Raw genomic sequence first — 19,663 nt, 5'->3', positions numbered from 1 at the left:
AGAATCTTGCATTCTAGCCTGTTTTATGGCTACTTGACCTGTGTTGGCTGAGGGAGACCAGAAGTGAAAGTTGATCAGTATGGTTTTACCGATGCGAAATTCATCACAAACAATTCAGCACAAATGGGTAAAATACGGTAGAAGGTACATACCACCAGTTAGAAATTTTAGCTGTTTCTTGTATGGTTAGTCTGATATGGTACAGCAGATTTGTTAAATTATCAGAAGAAGTTCCATATTAGTGTGTCAACCAAATGTCTCATTATTCCAAGCACAATTGTTGAGTACAAACTATTCAATGTACTTGGAGATAATGTGAGTACACCAATAAGGTTCTGTATCACAACATGGTGACAGGACTCCACACTGTTTCTATTTCACACCCAGAGTCTCAGCCAAGGTGTCCAGGAGAGGGTTAAATCAGAGAGAGAATTATAGCTCAAGGTTTGTTGAGGTTGACATGTGATTGTCAAAGAAACTATTAAGTTATTTCCTCAACGACGAAACATGGAAGGCAAATTAGTCTTTTTGAATGTAACCCTGATGATTTCCAACAAATGTAGGAAAGGCCTGGGTTCTGGTATTCAATCCATTATTACTGCCCCAGGTTACAGTCACTAAACCGGAATTTGAAATTATTGCATTCCATAATTACATTTTTCCTTCACTGGATCTTGCTAAAATATTTCAAATCGATGTAGTAAAAACTAGCTTCTCCAAATGGTCCATTAGAGGTGCGTTGCTGTTTTCATATTTTGACTAGGATATAATGAAAGATCAATTATGGAAGAATGAGTTCCTATTTTCAATATTGGCCATGACACAAATCCCTTTTGTTTTGACTATTCTGGTTTTCAGATTTTCTACCAGATGTTCAACATTAGTTTCTTAAAACAAAATGGTCATTCTTGAATACTAACTAACTGACTAGCATGAAACAAAACTATTTATTTTCATACATTGTTTTATTTGGATGGTTTTCAACTTGATTCTGTTTTCCTGGTGCCTCGGGTGGTTATGGATGAAGCAGTTAATCTTACATTTCATGTTTAATTTTGCATTTAGAGCAACACATATTGACATAGCCTATAAATTCAATAGTCATTGTATATATTATGTTCTATCTGATTATTGGCTATTTAATAAATCAAAACCTAACCATTTTGCAGATTCAAAAGATGACAGACATCATTTATTTACAACAATAATGCATTGGGTAGTTTGAGGAAATCCCTTGTAATAGTCCGTAAATGACAGTCAAAGTTAAACATGACCAAACACAATTAAACGGTGAATATAATAGGTGTAACTGCCGGGCATTTCAAACAAATTGATGGACAACATGCAAGTTGGCAATTCAACAAAACACAACTGAATGAAGACACTAGAGATTGCAGATGCTGCATCCTTGAGCATAATATAAACTGTTGGAGGAACACTGATGTTGCCGAACCTGTTGAGTTCTCCAGCAGTTTGCTTTTTGCTCACCTCAATAAAGATCATTTGCAGACTATTAACTTGTTACCTCCAGAAGCTTGTTTCATAAAATATATTAACTTCATTTTTAAATTAACTTGCTGAGAATTATATCAGGAGGCAGTTGATATATTATTTGCAATTTATCCACATTCACCTTGCCAGTTTGCATCTTCTTGTACTTTAATGCATTCTTATAAGTTTGGACACAGGTGGTCCAACTTAGTATCATCTACAAATTTTAACACTGTACTGAGTTCAGACCAAGACGATGAAATTGAATTGAAAAACAAAAAGCAGCAGATATTGTAAATCTGAGCATGTTAACAGGAGGGTACATGAACCAACAAATCTGGCCCATCTGTTCCAAGGTTCAATGGCCTTTGTAGTCCAAGAAGCCATTCGGGCAGCACGGTGGCGCAGCGGTAGAGTTACTGCCTAACAGTACCAGAAACCTGGGATTGATCCTGATTGTGGGTGCTGTCGGTACTGAGTTTGTACATTCTCCCCGTGACTGCATGGGTTTTCCCCGGGCGCTCCGGTTTCCTCCCACACTCCAAAGACATATATGTTTGTAGGTTAATTGGCTTTGGTAAAGATTGTATATTGTCCCTTGAGGGTAGGATGGTGCTAGCGTATGGGGATCGCTGGTCAGCGCAGACTCGGTGGGCCACACTATCTTTAAAACAAAAAGTAAAAAACGTACTACTGAAAAGCTTGTCTATTGTAAAAGGACTTTCCTTTGTGTTTCACTATTGCAGGCACCGAAGGGAATCAAGTAAATTAACTCCAGGTCCATGAGGGGTGAGGGTAATAGTATCAGTCTGGGGAAAAAACAAAACGTAGGTTTATGGAGGGTCATTGTGGATTTGGGAGGGGTGGGGTTGTTGGTGACAGTGCTGCAGGAATGTTGTAATCAGCTGCAAATAATCAATATGGTTATTACAGCATGGGGCAGACTGGGATGGGGAGATCTTTAAGGAGAATGGAGTAGGAAATTGATTGGAGATGAGATAGGATGGTTGGAAGAGAGTTGCCTAGGAGATAAGTAGAATCAAAACTAGAGATCAATGCAGCGAGGTCAGAGGAGGTCTGATAACAGATGGATGGATAGGGTAGCTTCTGTGGAAATGGTAGTCATTGGTAATGAGCAGGGGTGCTGCTGCCATGTACACCAGACTTTCCAAACTATCCGGCATTGTTTGTTCTGACATAGATCAAAGCAATTAATTCTACTGTTTTACCACCTCATTCTATCCTAATCGAGGCATCCTTTAACAAAAAACCCTTCTGGACACTTGATTTCAAATGCATAGAATAACTAAATTCCCCAGAACAATCTTACCTTTCTGCAACCCCCTATCATACTTACACCATAGGTTTCCTGTCCTGTCTATGGGGCTCCATTAATGTTCTACCCATTCAACTTAATTATATCTATAGTTAGCTGGTGTTTCCTAGTAAGCCAATTCAGCTCCTGCAAACTTTGCATTATCTGCACATATTAGCTTCCTCTACCCTTTTAACTTTCAATTTTCTATCAATACCTCTGCTCCTCCATGTGGTGTAACAATGTACTGAAACAAAGCTACCGAGAGTATTCTTCCCCTCCCTTTGTCTGTCTACTCCAGTAAATTCTTGAGTCAGAGCACTTATTGCCATTAACATTTCCACGTTATATCGATATATCCTAGTCTATAATGCTAATCTATATTACTAATCTATACATCCTGAGTCCATCGGCGGCGCCTTGTGGCAGTGGCCGACTGCAGTCCGTCTGTCTTTTCTTTCTTTTTGTCCTGTTAGTTGTATGTTTTTGGTTTTAGTTTCACTTTATTTCTAGCTGTGTATATGTGGGGGGGGGGGGGGGGTCAGGGAATACTTTTTTATCTCTTCCCTGAACGGGGACGCAACCTTTTCCCTGTCCAGTCGCAGAACCTGGGGACTCACGGAGCTAGCTGACTGTGGAGCATTGTGGTGGCGCACGGCTGCGACCGACTTCGGACCTTCGGAGGCTTCGGCGGCAGGCCCTGTGGACAGTAACATCGGGAGCTCGCAGGTCCCTGGTGGGAGACCGCTTTTCGGAGCTCCCGCAACGGCAACTTCGCCCGCCCGAATCGAGGGGTTTAAATCGACCTGGAGCGGGACCTTACATCGCCCGGCACGGCTTAAACGGTTACGGGACTTACCGATTAGCGCTACAATTTTTGGACCTCTTTACTCACCATTGATGCACTGAAGTTATTTATTTATCAATTTTGAATATTAACTAATTTATCTTTTATATAAAATGTAGATTTTTGCATGGATTTCATATATTTCAATGACTTCTATTTTATAATATTTGTCTATCCTTGTATTTATTTATTTATGTTTGTTTGTCTGTTTATTTATGAGCAGCTTCTTAATGTTAAAGTGCAAATAAATAATTCCTTACCCTTCTCTGAGTTCTGTCATGCCTGCATTTTCAACAGCTGTGATGTTTCTATTTCATTCTTTCTTTTGTTCAAATGTTACCACCATTCCAGTTTCAATCATCATTCCAAATTCTCTCTCTTTGGCACAGTGGAAAGATGGGTGGGAACAACATATTCCATGGCTGGATCAATTCAGCAAGCTTGGAATTCCACATTAAGCAAGCAGGTACAGCAGGCTGTGAAGAATGCGAATGGCACGTTGGCCTTTATAACAAGTGGAGTTGAGTATAGGAGCAAAGAGGTCCTTCTGCAGTTGTACAGATCCCTAGTGAGACCATACCTGGAGTATTGTGTGCAGTTTTGGTCCCCTAATTTGAGGAAGGACATTCTTGCTATTGAGGGAGTGCAGCGTAGGTTTACAAGGTTAATTCCCGGGATGGCGGGACTGTCATATGCTGAGAGAATGGAGCGGCTGGCCTTGTACACTCTGGTTTAGAAGGATGAGAGGGTATCTTATTGAAACATATAAGATTGTTAAGGGTTTGGACACGCTAGAGGCAGGAAACATGTTCCCGATGTTGGGGGAGTCCAGAACCAGGGGGCACAGTTTAAGAATAAGGGGTAAGCCATTTAGAATGGAGGCGAGGAAACACTTTTTCTCACAGAGAGTTGTAAGTGTGGAAATCTCTGCCTCAGAAGGCGGTGGATGGCTGGTTCTCCGGATGTTTTCAAGAGAGAGCTAGATAGGGCTCTTAAAGATAGCGGAGTCAGGGGATATTGGGAGAAGGCAGGAACGGGGTACTGATTGGGGATGATCAGCCATGATCACATTGAATGGCGGTGCTGGCTCGAAGGGCCGGATGGCCTACTTCTGCACCTATTGTCTATTGTCTATTGTGCTTACAATGCACTTATTCCGTAGACTGTGTACTGAATTTGATTATGTGACGAGCTTTAATCAGGGCATTTCAGGGAATATTTTCTGTGAAGTAGCTATAAAAGTTATAAAAAGCAGGTTCAAGTTGAAAGTTGAATTAAGATTCAGAGGTATAGTCAAAGATCTTTTGGCAAAACACTAACAAGGTTTAAAAGCAGAAGGGATTCTGGAAGATCCACTGATGCCGCCACCAAAATTGTAAATGTCTGGATAAAGAAAGGAACTTGACTTAGGAGCAGGTTAAACTTGTTGCAATGGGAATTATTATTATTTGCTTGACCTGACAGGTGCCTCTTGTGAATCAACCTCTGGACTTCTTGAGGATTGCCTTTGTAGCCTGCAAACAGTTCATGTTTCAAGCTTATCCCATTCTTATAACTGTGAAGAAGAGTTTCAATAGAAATATGTCCCAACACTGATAAAGCAGAAATATATCAATCAGGAAACGCCCTTTCCGTTAATAATGATAACATGCCAAATAGTTTAAAACCTTTCAAATTATGCATCTCGTTTAAGGTGAAAGATGAAGTTGAAATTGAAGACCTTCAGCCAAACACACAATATCTGGTCCAAGTACAATCAGTGGCCAATTGGGGACAAAAGCGATTAAAGAGCAGTAAAGCCCTGTTTTTCTTTACTACTCCTTCAACAGGTAAGAGTACTGAAACCCTTCCTGCCATTGGAATGCTGAAATCATCTGTGTTTTTCCCTAATCTGCTTATAATGCAGGAATGTTTGTTAAAGATGGCCTTTAGATAGCAAGGACTTTTTGAAATTGAAGACAAATCTGTTGGATCTTCCCTCCCTTATACCCAGAGAGATCAGAAAATTAGCTGATCAAAACACCCAAGGTTTTCAATCGAATAGTGCAATAAGACTTCTAGGTAATGTTCCATAGAATCACAATTACTGGAAAAAAAGGCACCATTAATTAACATCCTGTTTCTTACTGAGTTGTATCGTTGCAAGCTAATTGTACATTAAAAAAAATTACAATTAGCTTACAACGATACAACTCAGTAAGAAACAGGATGTTAATTAATGGTGCATTTTTTCCAGTAATTGTGATTCTATGGTACAATACAAGTGCAATCAAGTAAAATTGCATGTGAACTCAACAATTTGCAGATTCTTCCATAAACGTGTACAAGCCTTCACAAAGTAATGGCATCTGTGATGAAATAGTTGACATATTCTTATGCCACGAGCAATCCTGATAGTGTGAGTGAGACTAAATTATTTTTTCTATCTACTGCTACTGCTTATGCAAATATTTCTCTTTGTTGTGAAAACCAAAATTTGGAAGTTGGGCAATAGAAAAAAATAGCTCCTGACTTAAGTTCCTTTGTTTAGACATCCCATCAAATGAAGCTATCACTACAACAGAAGTGTCCAATGAACTTCCACACATTCATCAAATGTTTGACATTGGAAGTCTAGAGGCTGCAGACCCATATTACCATGGCAACCAGCTGCAAGTTAAAGTGCACTGGAAAAAAGCAAAAGAAGGTAAGACATCCTAGATAATTTTAACAGTAATGAATTGCTCTAGTTTGTTTTTCTAGATTTCTCCATGAACTTTAATTAAAAGGACCAATATAATTACTACTGTAGCCAGCAGTGGTATACTCTTATAACACTCTTATAATTGGTATGATTGTGCCTAATGTATATTAGGATTGCCATTGAACAGTATTAAATAAAATAATTCACTGTACTTGGGTATACGTGGCAATAAAGCACCAGTGAACCATTGAACCACCATCTCTTGTTATCCAGTTTTGTGCTTTACAACTATAGCGAGCAGGAGACTGGGAGTTGATCTTTATGCAGTTATATGTCAATGACAGGACAAAGGATTGTGCAATGTACAATAACAATTCCAAATAGATTCTGTTAACTGTCTTCTGGGGCAGATTTCTGCTCCATTCTAGTGAGCAATTGGAATTGTCAATGGATAATTTTTGGTGTTCCACAGCAGCAGTTGCACCATGCACATTTGGTTTAAGAACGCATCCCTTCGAGCACTTTGTTTCGTGAGGGCAGTAACAGGTACAAATTGAATACCCTCTGGCAGGAAGTCAGTGTGCCAAGATGATGTGACATTAGCTCAAAAGTTCCAGCTGACTCCATCAGTCTTAACTTCTTAAGACTGAACACACATTCAGCAGCAGAAAATACCTCACTAGGTAACATTTTAAAATATTCTTCACTGGACTGGCTAGTTTCTGGTTGACGACCTCTGTCAATTGCTGGGGTTCTGCAAAGGTTTGGCATTGTCCATAGTTGCTAATTCAAGCTGCAGATATTTAGTTTAAGTTTAGTTTAGTTTAAAGGTACAGCATGGAAACAGGCCCTTTAGCCCACTAAGTCCATGACGACCATTAGGGTTAGGGTTAGTGTGAATTAGGCACTCACAGTAGTTGCATGTTATCCCACTTTCTTATCCAACCCATACACACTCACACACATACACAAGGGACAATTTACAGAGGCCAATTAACATACAAACCCCACATCTTTGAGATGTGGGAAGAAACGGGAGCACCCGGAAGAAACCCACAGTGAGAACGTGCAAACTCCACACAGACAGCACCCTAGGTTAGGATTGAACCTGTGTCTGCGGTGCTGTGAGGCACCAGCTCTACCAGCTGCACTACTGTGCCACCCATAGGTGTCTTCAAAGGCAAGTGATAGATGCCAAGACCAGTTGTAGGTATGTTGCAAAGCCTACCTGAAGCGTCGCTGAAAATCTGTCGCTGCGGGTGTGCGCGATTTTGGCGCCGTTTAGAGGGGGACGGGTTTCAAACGCGATTTTCTCTAGGCTGTTCAAATCGAAGATGTTCAGCCTTGTTAATTATTAACGAAAAATCGCTGGAAGACCCCGTCGCAAAAGCTATTATTAGTTTTAAAGGCCTTGGATAATAGTTATAGTAGTTTAAAAATCGATCTCTAAACCCGCGAACAACGGCAGCCGTCAGGATCCCATAGAGCAAACCACAGAAGGTAGGCTGCTTATTTTTACATTAAAAAGGGCTTCTTAAGATCCCTTTATACAAAGTTTAATATTGTGAGTAGCTAATTTTGGGCCCATTATATCCCGCAGTATTTTTCTGGGCATTTGAGGGCACAAATCTACCGCAATGTGAACGTTCTAAACCAGCGCGTTCACAGGATCCCACTAGAAAGCTGATTTAAAATGGACTTTAATTTACAGCAATTGAACACTAAATTCCTTCCATTTGGCCTATAAATTAATGTAAATGAGATTTAAAAATCATGTTTTATTGTGAATTATTTATGAATATTATTTGCACACTTAGGCTATTTAAAAATGTTAATCATTTATTAAGAAATGGATAGATGTTTAGATCTAGTAATTGAAGTTTGAAATTAGCTAAACTTGGGTAACTAACTAATTATATGCTTTAATTTCAGGTCATCCAAGTAAGATTATTTTATATTTGTTTCAGAATGGTTCAATCTATGATAACTGAAAATTTCATTCAGTTCTCTTAATTTTTAAGAAAGTTATGGGCTTTTGACTGCACACGATCACAGCTTTATTGTTACGTCCATAGAAAATCAATAGGGAACAAGATGCTAATTTCCGAGTATGAAAATGGCCATAACTTTTTAAATACATGAGATATGAAAGTGAATTAGGTGTCAAATTAAACTTCTTTTTATGCTTTATCTGATGGGGTAAATTACAGACTTGATTTTTTAAATCTCAAAATTTTGTAACATTGCTACCAGTTGCTTCCGGACATGGTGCTTTGTAGATGTTCATATGTGATAGGAGCAGAATTGGGCCATTTGGCCCATCAAGTCTAATTTGCAATCATGACTGATCTATCTTTCCCTCTTAACCCCATTCTCCTGCCTTCTCCCCCTAACCCCCGACACCCATGGATGATCACTTCAGGTTATTGTACAACTGGAGGTTGGAGAGTAGGACAACATGCTGCTGGTATAGGAATAGAGGAGGAGTGGGGAAGAGCTCTCAGCAAAAGGCCATATCCACCCAAAGAATTCCCTTGCTTGAACTTCAGCCATTCACCTACCAACAAACATTGGCATTTAAATAAGAACTGTCTCAATTAAATCAATTAAAGTCACTGCTGCAATCTTAGAGCATGGCAAGGACAGCATTGCCAAAAGCTGTCATGACAATGAACTTCTATGTATCTAACCCCTTTAGGGATGAGATTTATTAACATCATATCACTGAAGCACAATATAAGGAGAAAACTAATTACATCTCATTTTATTTTATCAAGTCCGAGCAAACAATGAGAGTGGATGTCTTTGCTAAGGTTGCAATTTATCCCACATTGTGACTGCCTGCCTCTGTATTACCCCATATTCTCTGCTTTGTACTGAAATCAGGAAGGATAGCAATCCTTCAATATCCAGCAGGTCTATGGCAGTAAATCAATATTTTGGCCCAGCAGTTTATCTCCGCGCGTTGAGGGGACGGGACCCAACGGGTCCCGCTTGGTCTAGTAATCCAATAAATATCACAAAGGTGGCACAGTAGCACAGCGGTAGATCCGATAACCCCCAATGCCAGTGACCCAGCTTTGATCCTGACTATAGGTGCTGTCTGTGTGAAGTTTCTATGTTCTCCCTGTGACCACATAGATTTCCTCCAGGTGCTATGGTTTCCTCCCACATTCCAAAGACAGTGCAGGTTTGTAGGTTAATTGTCTTTGTAAATTAGCCCTAGTGTGTAGGGTGCGAAAGTGGGTTAACTAGTGTGTGGGTGATCGATGGTTGGCGTGGACTCGATGAGCTGAAAGGCCTGTTGCCTCGCTGAGTCTCTATAAATGTACGGCATGGTGGCACAGAGGTAGAGTTGCTTCCTTACAGCACCAGAGACCCAGGTTCAATCCTGATCACGGGCGCTGTTTATACGGAGTTTGTACTTTCTCCCCGTGACCTGCATGGGTTTTCTCCGGTTTCCTCCCACACTCCATAGACATATATGTTTGTAGGTTAATTGGCTTTGTATAAATATAAGATTGTCCCTTGTGTGTAGGATAGCGCTAGTGTGCGAGGATCCTGGTCGACACGTACTTGGTGGGGCGAAGGGTCTGTTTCCACGCTGTATCTCTAAACTAAAAAAACAAAAAAATGCAGGCATCGTGCATGCAATGAGAGCCAGGGTGCCACACATAATCTAATAATGTGGAACTCTGATGTGCTGAAATAACACTTTTGATTGCTATGATACTTAATACATGTATCAAGATTGGTGCTTCAGCTGAATTCAGCACACGTCATAGTTAGGAGGGAGCAGTCAGCGCCATGAGCTGTACAGTAATGGGCATTTATAGAAGGAGATGTTCACAGCAGGCGGCACTAAGGTGAGGATTTTTACATTTAAATTTCAATGGAAATGTTTCTCTTTTATCCTCAATCACAAATGAAACATGACGATTGAGAAAGAGGGATATTTATTGTTAGACAGCTTGCTGATGGTCATCGGCTTCAAAACAACAGAATATTAATAATAATAATAACTTTATTTATAGAGCACTTTAAAAACAACCACTGCTGCCACAAAGTGCTGTACATGACTAGTCATGGACAAGAAATTATTACACGACAATAAAAACATTAAAAGAAAGAATAAAAACAATAAAATTAAAAACATTAAAAGCACTAAAACAGGAGCAAAGTCTCAAGCAGGGTCAAAAGCCAAGGAATATAAATGTGTTTTAATACTGGTTCTGACGATGGACAGTGAGGGGGCCTGTCTGATGTGCAACGGCAGAGTGTTCCAGAGTGCCGGAGCAGCAACAGAGAAGGCTCTATCCCCTCTGAGCTTCCGCTTAGACCTCGGTACCTCCAGGAGCAGCTGATCAGCTGATCTGAGGCACCGGGCAGGAGCGTATGGATGAAGCAGCTCAGAGAGGTAAGGCGGGGCGAGCCCATTTAAGGATTTAAAAACAAATAAAAGAATTTTAAAATGAACTCGAAAGTACACCGGGAGCCAGTGGAGGGAGGCCAGAATTGGCGTTATGTGCTCCCTCTTTCGAGTTCCAGTCAAAAGGCGAGCAGCAGCATTTTGAAGCAACTGGAGACGAGCCAGTGAAGATCGAGCAACTCCAAAATAGAGTGCATTACAGTAATCCAGCCTAGATGTAATAAAGGCATGGATTACTGTTTCAAAATGCTGCCGCTCAAGAATGAGCTTCACCTTTGCCAGCTTCCTTAAGTGAAAGAAGCTGGACTTTACCACCGCGCCTATTTGATGATCTAATTTAAAATCACTGGTCATTGGTCATACAAGAATGTATGACCATTGGTCATACATCATTGGTCATACAAGAATGTTTTCTGCACTGTTACAAATGATTAGCAATCTTACAAAAGAGTTTAAAAAAATTAATGTTGTGAACTGGGCCACAAAGTGATATTTTTGCAAGTCTGATTCCAAAGAGACTCCAAAAAGAATGACTTCTCTTTACTTTCTCATTTGCATCTGGGCAGTGAGTTTTTCCAATGTACGTCTGTGCATTCACGGGAAATTAGCCGTCAACTTGACAACTTGACTGTTGACAGCACATCTTAGGTGGCCTGGCATTACTTGGGCTTTGCCCTATTATGAACTCACACTTCAAAAAGAACTCTGCAATTTTTAAACTTAATTTTTGTATTACTCTAATGTTAGTAGACAGTGTTGTCTCCTCACATAAAAAAAGATTAACCAACTTGGAAGTGAAGCACAGCACAGCACGTCAGCACCAGTTTTGTTGGTGAGCTGAATGCAGTGCACACTGTATATTTTCACATGCAGATATCTGCCAGAGATCAGTAATTCAATTAAAAAGCAAATTGAAGTTGTAACTTGTATGTGTGTGTGTGTGCGTGTTGTGTGTGTGCATGCCTGTGCTTTTATATAAATGTAGAATCTTCCCTTGTTTTCCTCAGAGAATCTCAAGGATCACAATACCTACCTGCTAACATGGATGCCAGAATCTTGTGCCAAGAACAATTCACAAATACAGCAACATGCAACTGTCAAGGTTGGGAATACATACCTGATTGGTTTTTAAATATCGTAAAATTCAAGAAGAAATAAACAAGTATTGTTTTAATTTTCCTGTCTATTTCTATGAAAAGGACTTCTCCATTGTTTCCCCTTATGGTTTAAATGAGTAGTATTGCACGATTGTTCACCAGTCCTATCGTTTATTTTTTTTTAAACAGCATTTACAAGCACAAAGTTTCAAAGGGGGTCAGATGATTCAAAGTTTATGACCAGCTCACCGACGCATTTTCCACAATATCCAGATTACATTGCATCAGGAAAAACGTGAATGTTTGATCACAGTTTAAAATAGAAAATGATGTGAAGCAATTAGCTGGAAAGAGACGGAGACACAGAGTTAACATGGTTGAAATATTCTCTATGAATCCAGCAATATAGTTCAGAGCCTTAGTAAACGATGCCACCATGACATTGTAAAGTACCCATCTATTTCAATTCATCCAGTTGTTCTCTACAGCCATTTCCTGGCTAAAAAGCTGAACCTATGATCAACTTAATTAATTTTGATATTACTTCAAGCGTTCTGAATATATTTCGATTTTTGTTCTTTGAACTAAAAATTGTTTAGTAAACGTACAGCAGTATAAAAATACCCGTGTATTTAGTTTACCCTTAATTGATCCTTGTCATTCTGCGAGGACTGTTGTAACTCTTCACTGAATAATCCCTTATAAATGCAATTGCAATTTGCAATTCCCGTCCAACCCCTTAATGCTTCAGTTGTGAATGAAATTGTAATATTTCTTCTTAAGCATCTTTAAAGTTCAATCTGAATGATAGTTGGGATTGAATCAAAATCCGTTGGATTACAAATTGTTGCAACAATGGGATTTTTCAGAATACGCTGTGGCTGTAGTTTTCTTTTATGAATCGCAATGTTCTTGGATACATTTTGAGGGAATTTCGTAAGTTTGTCAAGAGCAATGCTTCTATTTTTCACGGTTAACTGTGAAATTGCAGCCAGTGACGTTGGTCATATTACAACATGTTTGAAGTTGCCATCTGTTTATAATAAAGTACAGATGGATCGCTTGTTCACTGAAACCTATCATACAACACTGTTTAAAGAGCCCAGTGTATGCATCCATCATTCTTATGTTGACAGAGGATTTACCCAACTAGTAAAGTAAATTATTTAGTCACATAGGAAACTGGTCTTTTGATCACAAACAGCATTCTTTCCATTATATTTTAGGGGCATGTACACAGGCAGTCTGGCAGAGTGCTTTTGAAGGTGTTGAGGGTGGATGCAGTCTTGTTGCTGATATTGTACAGATATTAGCTTGAAGTTAGGTACTTACCCACAACCAAACATTCCAGCTAAAAATTGAAGAAATTATTAAATAAGAACCAAAATTAAATTAAAAAATATCCTACCTACGATTCTTAAACGTTTTATTTGTCTTCCTTACTACTAAAACAATAAATTATTTTATTGAACTCTACTTCTTTACAGGATTAGAAATATTTCAGAGCATTGCATCCTCTGTTGTTCCAAATCAAAGTCACAATTCACTCAATATGTTAGTACCAGGAAAATAGACTCAATACATAATAAAGCCCAGAATTGAACTGTGTCGTTCCAAGTGTTTCTGTGCTGTGCAACTAATAGAACAGCAAGGTAAATCATGGATCCTGGAATTGACAGTGGCTTCCAACAATGTGAGATGTGTGCTTAGATACCATTTCTGGATTTTCACTGATTTAAGGCTTGACTGCGCCATCTGCAGGCCACTCGTGCAGAAGCACATTCACCACATGCCTGTGAAGCTGGCGTCTGTATATCTTAAAGGGGGCATACCTGAGCATGTTCCAAACAATCACTGTGAATTTGAATTATTTAGGTCCCTTTAACATAATTTACCTTTATGCCCTCAGCCCTTCCCTACCACCAGCCTCCCCTCCACAGCTGCCCCAGCAGTCCCTTGACCCACAAGAATAGAATAAACCTTATGCCAGAAGGTACACAAAATTGCTGGGGAAACTCAGCGGGTGCAGCAGCATCTATGGAGCGAAGGAAATAGGCGACGTTTCGGGCCGAAACCCTTTTTCAGACCAGTACTGATAGATACCAAAATGATAGTAGCAGTCTTTCAATCTGCCACTCCCTCTTTCCACACATACCTAATGCTCTCAATCCTGTATATGAATCTCCTGTCATTACCCAACAATATTTAAAGAAGGAAACTTCTTACAGTAGGCCTGAACAGTAAGGCCTGTTCAGTAGTGCACAGAGCATTGCACTAACAAAATCCTAGGCACTTTTAAACAAAAATCTTTGCTTGCCAAGGTCTGGAGAGGTCTCTTAATAGATTGCGTTACTTTAATATACATTCATTGGGTGAATCTCCATGTCAGTGTACAGGACTAATATTTTAAAAGTAATAGTTTTTTGGATCATTTTAAATAGGAACAGTGTCACAAATTGCCTCCACGTCCATCCAGGATACCCATTTTCCAAACACAATAGCAGGGAAAACTCAATGTCACAAGTCTGTAATCAGTGTGCCTTACCAATAACATTATAGAGATCTATCTGTGGTTTCTTCCCATAAAGACATCAAGGAATATCTGAAATTTGTTCACTTTAGAACAATGTCTCTATCCTTAAATCTTTTTTGAGTCCCCTTGCTCATTCTTCCACCTGAAAAAATCGTTTAAATAGGGTATGTAATCACACATAAACTGACCATTACCACTGCTCAGTTTATCCTACCAAACACTCTCCACTAAACTGGCAGCTTCCACCCATTCTTGTCATCTTAACAGCTGCTCTATTACATTGGACAAAATTAAAATATGCCACGATGGATGTTACTGTATTGGACTAGTAGCTAGCAATCTGGATCATTGATTAAGAGATACAAATTTAAATCCCACCAGGGCTTTCCCATTTGGTTTCTTGATGTCCTTCCGAAAAGGAAATCCTCCATCTTGCTTGCCCTGTATGTGAGTTCACACCCATCAGTGTGTTGATTTGTGCCTAATTCCTCTGTTCAGCCACAATGTAGGAAGGAACTGTAGATGCTGGTTTACACCGAAGCTCGGCACAAAATGCTGGAGTAATTCACCGGGTCAGGCAGCATCTCTGGAGAGAAGGAATGGGTGACGTGTCGAGTCAAGACCCTTCTTGAGTCTGAAGAAGTGACTGATTTCTTCAAAGAAAAACAATTACCAGAATGCATTTTTACCAATTTGGGGGTTCTTTAAATTGATTTTATTCTGCACCTTGATTCCAATGTTAGGCAGATATTCCGGATCACGTGGCTGAATCCCAGATACGGTCTAGAAATGGGCCTGTGTAATTATTTTTCTAAATATATCATAAATTTCAGTGCTACTCACATGCAGGAGTGCCTATGTTTTTGAAATTATATCAACATATATATGAAGCTGGAGTAATGTTGCCAGAACAAAGATGGATGTATTTGCTTTTGCTGTTTAGTAAACATTAGACAGTGCAGCTTTATTAATTGCTTCTCTTTGCATCCAATGTTGAATCTAAATAGAAAAACAACCCGATATTCTTCATTGTATTTATTGATTTTTTTTCCCTTCAGGGTACTCATTTCATTATCAGCGGGCTCTTATTTGCTTGTGACTATAAGGTGACAGTGCAACCCATCATTCTCCAGGGACAGGCACCGCAGGCCATAACCTATGTGACAACTCCGCATTGCAGCAATTCAATTAAAGCCAAAGTGTTAAAACGCCTATTTTGTGCAAAAAAGGGTGAGTGTTTTTGGAAAGATTTCACTGTATGGTTGTCATGTGACCCCCGGCTACATTTTCTGAACTTACTTCAAGAAACAGAGGACTTAGGTTTAAGGTGAGGGGTGAAAGATTAAATAGGAACCTAAGGGGTAACTTTTTCACACCTAGGATGGTGGGTGTGTGGAACGAGCTGCCGGGGGCGGTAGTTGGGGCAGGTACTATTGCAATATTTAAAAACCATTTAGATAGGTACAGGGATAGAACAGGTTTAGAGGGATATGGGGCAAACAGGCAAGTGGGACTACTGTAGATGGGACATGTTGGCCGGTGTGGTCAAGTTGGGCCAAAGGGCCTGTTTCCACGCTGTAAGACTCTATGAGTCTATGTATCTACTTACATTTCATTACTTGCTCATTCTATGCAATAGTATTTCCTAACTCTAGCATCAGTGTTCAACCCATAAAATAACTTACCCTCTGTAACATTTCATATATACCTTAAACTTTGATTGTTTGGCATTTTCCTTGGGTATGTACTTAAAAACAGAGAAACAAATGTACTACGATATTTCCTGGACTGCCAGGACACAATGTATTGAGGAATATCAAGAGGTTTGCACATCAGTAATGCATCTGAAATCATCCACTCTGATGATTTGCACATTCTCTCTGAATAACTGCATCAACTTAAAGCAATATCTTCAAGTGCAATAACTGACTTCCATACAATTCTCAGTTCTCGTATAAAGCAATACACCATCTAACCACTGTTTAAAGTGTTACTGTAAAAATGGGCATAGAGTGTAAGAGTCATGATGCAGCTCTACAGGACACTGGTTAGGCGTATGTAGTATATTGTGTGCAGTTCTGGTCGCCCCATTACAGGAATGTTGTGGAAGCTTTGCAAAGGGTGCAGAGGAATTTTATCAGAATGATGCCTGGATTAGGGAGTATTAGCTACAGGGAGAGGTTGGACAGGCTTGAATTGTTTTTTTCTGGAATGCCTGGTAGAATCAATTAAATTATGAGAGGCATGGATAGGATAGACAGTCGGAATCTCCCGGGATGGAAAAATCAAATACTAAGGACATAGCTTTAAGGTGAAAGGAGCAAAGTTGAAAGGAGATGTGCAGGGCAGGTTTGTTACAGAGGCTGGTGAGTGCCTGGAATGTGCTGCCAGGGTGGTGTTTTGAGCAGATCCATTAGTGACATTTAAAATACTTTTCGATAGGGTTATGAATATGCAGGGAATGGAGTGATATGCGTTACACATGGGTAGATAAATGATGGTCTTGGCATCATGTTTGCTACAGATATTATGGGCTGAAGGAACTGTTCATGTGCTTTACTGTTCTATTAATGTCATCAATATTCTTATGTTCACTGCCTCACTGCTTCAACTTTGTGTACTGCTTCTCATCCAATTCAAACTTCAGGCAAGATGTGAAAACAGTAAATTGGGGGGGGGGGAATAGTTGGTATGTTAAGCTGGAAGTCTATTGTTTTTATTTATGCATCCAAGATGTGAACTTAACTGGTGATGTAGGCATCAGCTGTCGATCTCTAGTGGCCCATGAACTGAACAGTAAAGTACAACTACATTGGAGGGTCTAGAGTCAACTGTAGGCCCGACTGGCAAAGAATGGCAGGTTTCCTTCCTGAAGAATATTAGTGAACCCCATTGGCCTAACATTATTACACAAATTTCACCATTTCTGAAACAATATAATTTTAGATTTAGGCAATTAGTTGCAACAATGGGATTTAAATTAATGTCTCTGTATAGAACCTCAGCTCTTGGTTCTGTATCAGTCATTACACATCAGACCCAACAATGACTTCTCTAATCTTCCCCACTCACAACAAGCCTTCAATCACCAAAGAGAAGCAAAAAGAATCTTCATTAAAACAAGCGAGGCAGAGTGAAGTCTAAAAAAGCTTAGTCCTAGACCAGTGTGATTTGCTGGTTGGAGTGGATGCAGCCATTTGTCCTAGTTTTGTTTGTGACTGGCAAGTGGATGTGAAATAGTATAAATGATTCCAGATGGCATATTTTAACAAACATACTATGAATGCAGAACAGCAGCTGTTCTCCACTGCACTAAATTCTTCTGCCTGTGTTAAAATCATATTCTTTCCTTTGTGAATATTTCATGTTTTCATAAAACAAAGCACTGGAGAATAAGGGGTGTTTATTTCCAACATTGGAGGCCGTCATTATTTACTACTTAACTCAGATCTGACATTTCTTTCATTTATTCTACTAGTTGCATCACTAGTTTTATGAGAACCCATACGGCTTACAATGCATAATCATTGTTTTGGTACATGAATACTTTTCAACATTTTCAAGCTTTAAGCTTCAAATTTACATCTATGAACCTTTGAGGACAAAGCATGTCTTGTGATGCTGTATTATGGTATCTAAATTATCTATTGCATGCTGCTGATGATAGTATTCTGAGATGGTGGGAATTGGATGCAGAGTTTGCAGACACTAAATAAATAAATGCATGAGAAGGAAACAAAGCAGTTTTGTCTGAATACAGATTAGTTGAAGTTGCTTATTCCTTGTGGCAGACTAGAAGTGTGGTTCTGATTATAGTCAATTCATTTTTATGGTATTCTAATTTATTTCAGCTCTTTTCAAGAGGTAAAAATGGAAGACAAATGTATAATGGCAAGTATTTTTATTTACTGTTGCAGCTGATCCAAATAACTTCAATCAGAAGAAAAATATATGCATATATATTTGTGCATTAAGAGGTAAACATGTAAGTGAACAATGCTAAGATTCTTATGTTTTGATTTCAGGTCTTCGCCAGACATCCATTAAAACTTCCCGAAAGGTTACATTGAAAGCAGAAAAGCTAACTGCGACTTTTGTTGCCAAAAATGGCTCAGTCAATGGAGAGTTTCACTGGCAGGTTTTACGAAGCCAACATCATCAGCAAGTCACTGGGTACCAAATAAATTGGTCAGAGATATCAACTGCTAACAGACCGGTTGTCATGCCGAACAAGACAATTTCGCAGTTTCAGATACTGCCATCAGTAAGTTCTTAGTTTTTAGTTTTAGATACAGCGCGGAAACAGGCCATTCGGCCCACCGAGTCTGTGCCGACCAGCGATCCCCGCATATTAACACTATCCTACACACACTAGGGACAATTAACATTTATACAAAGCCAATTTACCTACAAACCTATACATCTTTGGAGTGTGGGAGAAAACCGAAGATCTCGGAGGAAACACGCAGTCACGGGGAGAACGTGCAAACTCCGTACCTTGTGGTGTGAATCATGGGGAAGGGTAGAAAACCTTCAGCTTTGGAAACTGTGTGGAAAGTTTGCAATTTTATTTACAGATGCTGATAAACACAAGTGTTATTGATATGTAGGAAGGAACTGCAGATGCTGGTTTAAACCGAAAATAAAGACACAAAATGCTGGAGTAACTCAGAGGGACAGTGAGCATCTCTGGTGAGAAGTAATGTGTCATTTTTCGGGTCGAGACCTATCTTCAGACCCGAAACATCACCCATTCCTTCTCTCCAGAGATGCTGCCTATCCTGCTGAGTTACTCCAGCATTTTGTATCTATTTCTAGTGTTACTTATATGATGTAAAGGAATTGGATGTAATTTGACACCCTCAATTGATGCAAAGTGGGTGGGGAACATGACTCCATGAATTTATTGAATGAGCTGCTGAAATTATTATATCTTTCTGATCTACTTTAACATCTCATTCAATAAATTTACCATATTATATAAAGAAGCATTTGGTGTAAGCTCATCAGGATGAAAGCAGGATGAAAAGTTACATCTATAAGGGAAAAATGTAAGTACTTAAATTACTTCAGTGGAGAATCCCAAATAGTTTCCAAAGTGAGGATGGTTTTGGTTGTGATTAAAGAGAGACTATTTCCTGTGCTAAGCAAATCAGTGCTGAATAGTGAACAATTTAAAACTGCCTGCAGGAGGAAGAGAGAAGTTTGGAAAATCTTCTAGACGGAAGGACTTCAGAGCATAGAATATTTTACAGCAGGAAGTGGTTT

The 19,663-nt window shown here is 39.4% G+C and overlaps 1 protein-coding gene across 1 annotated transcript in view; it reads left to right on the top strand.

Moving 5' to 3' along the window:
- The window catches only part of LOC116980002 (anosmin-1-like), a 122,144-nt gene that overhangs the window by 101,203 nt on the left and 1,278 nt on the right, over positions 1 to 19,663 (top strand). The window contains exons 8-12 of the mRNA XM_033032057.1: positions 5,347 to 5,482; positions 6,184 to 6,339; positions 11,773 to 11,867; positions 15,454 to 15,625; positions 18,421 to 18,659. Of these exons, the coding sequence (XP_032887948.1) occupies positions 5,347 to 5,482; positions 6,184 to 6,339; positions 11,773 to 11,867; positions 15,454 to 15,625; positions 18,421 to 18,659 (798 nt within the window). The remainder of the gene's footprint in view (positions 1 to 5,346; positions 5,483 to 6,183; positions 6,340 to 11,772; positions 11,868 to 15,453; positions 15,626 to 18,420; positions 18,660 to 19,663) is intronic.

The sequence above is a fragment of the Amblyraja radiata genome, chromosome 13, assembly GCF_010909765.2.
Source record: "Amblyraja radiata isolate CabotCenter1 chromosome 13, sAmbRad1.1.pri, whole genome shotgun sequence".
Taxonomy (NCBI): Eukaryota; Metazoa; Chordata; class Chondrichthyes; order Rajiformes; family Rajidae; genus Amblyraja; species Amblyraja radiata.
The sequence above is the reverse complement of the archived record's forward strand: the minus strand, read 5'-3'. Positions and strand labels throughout refer to the sequence as shown.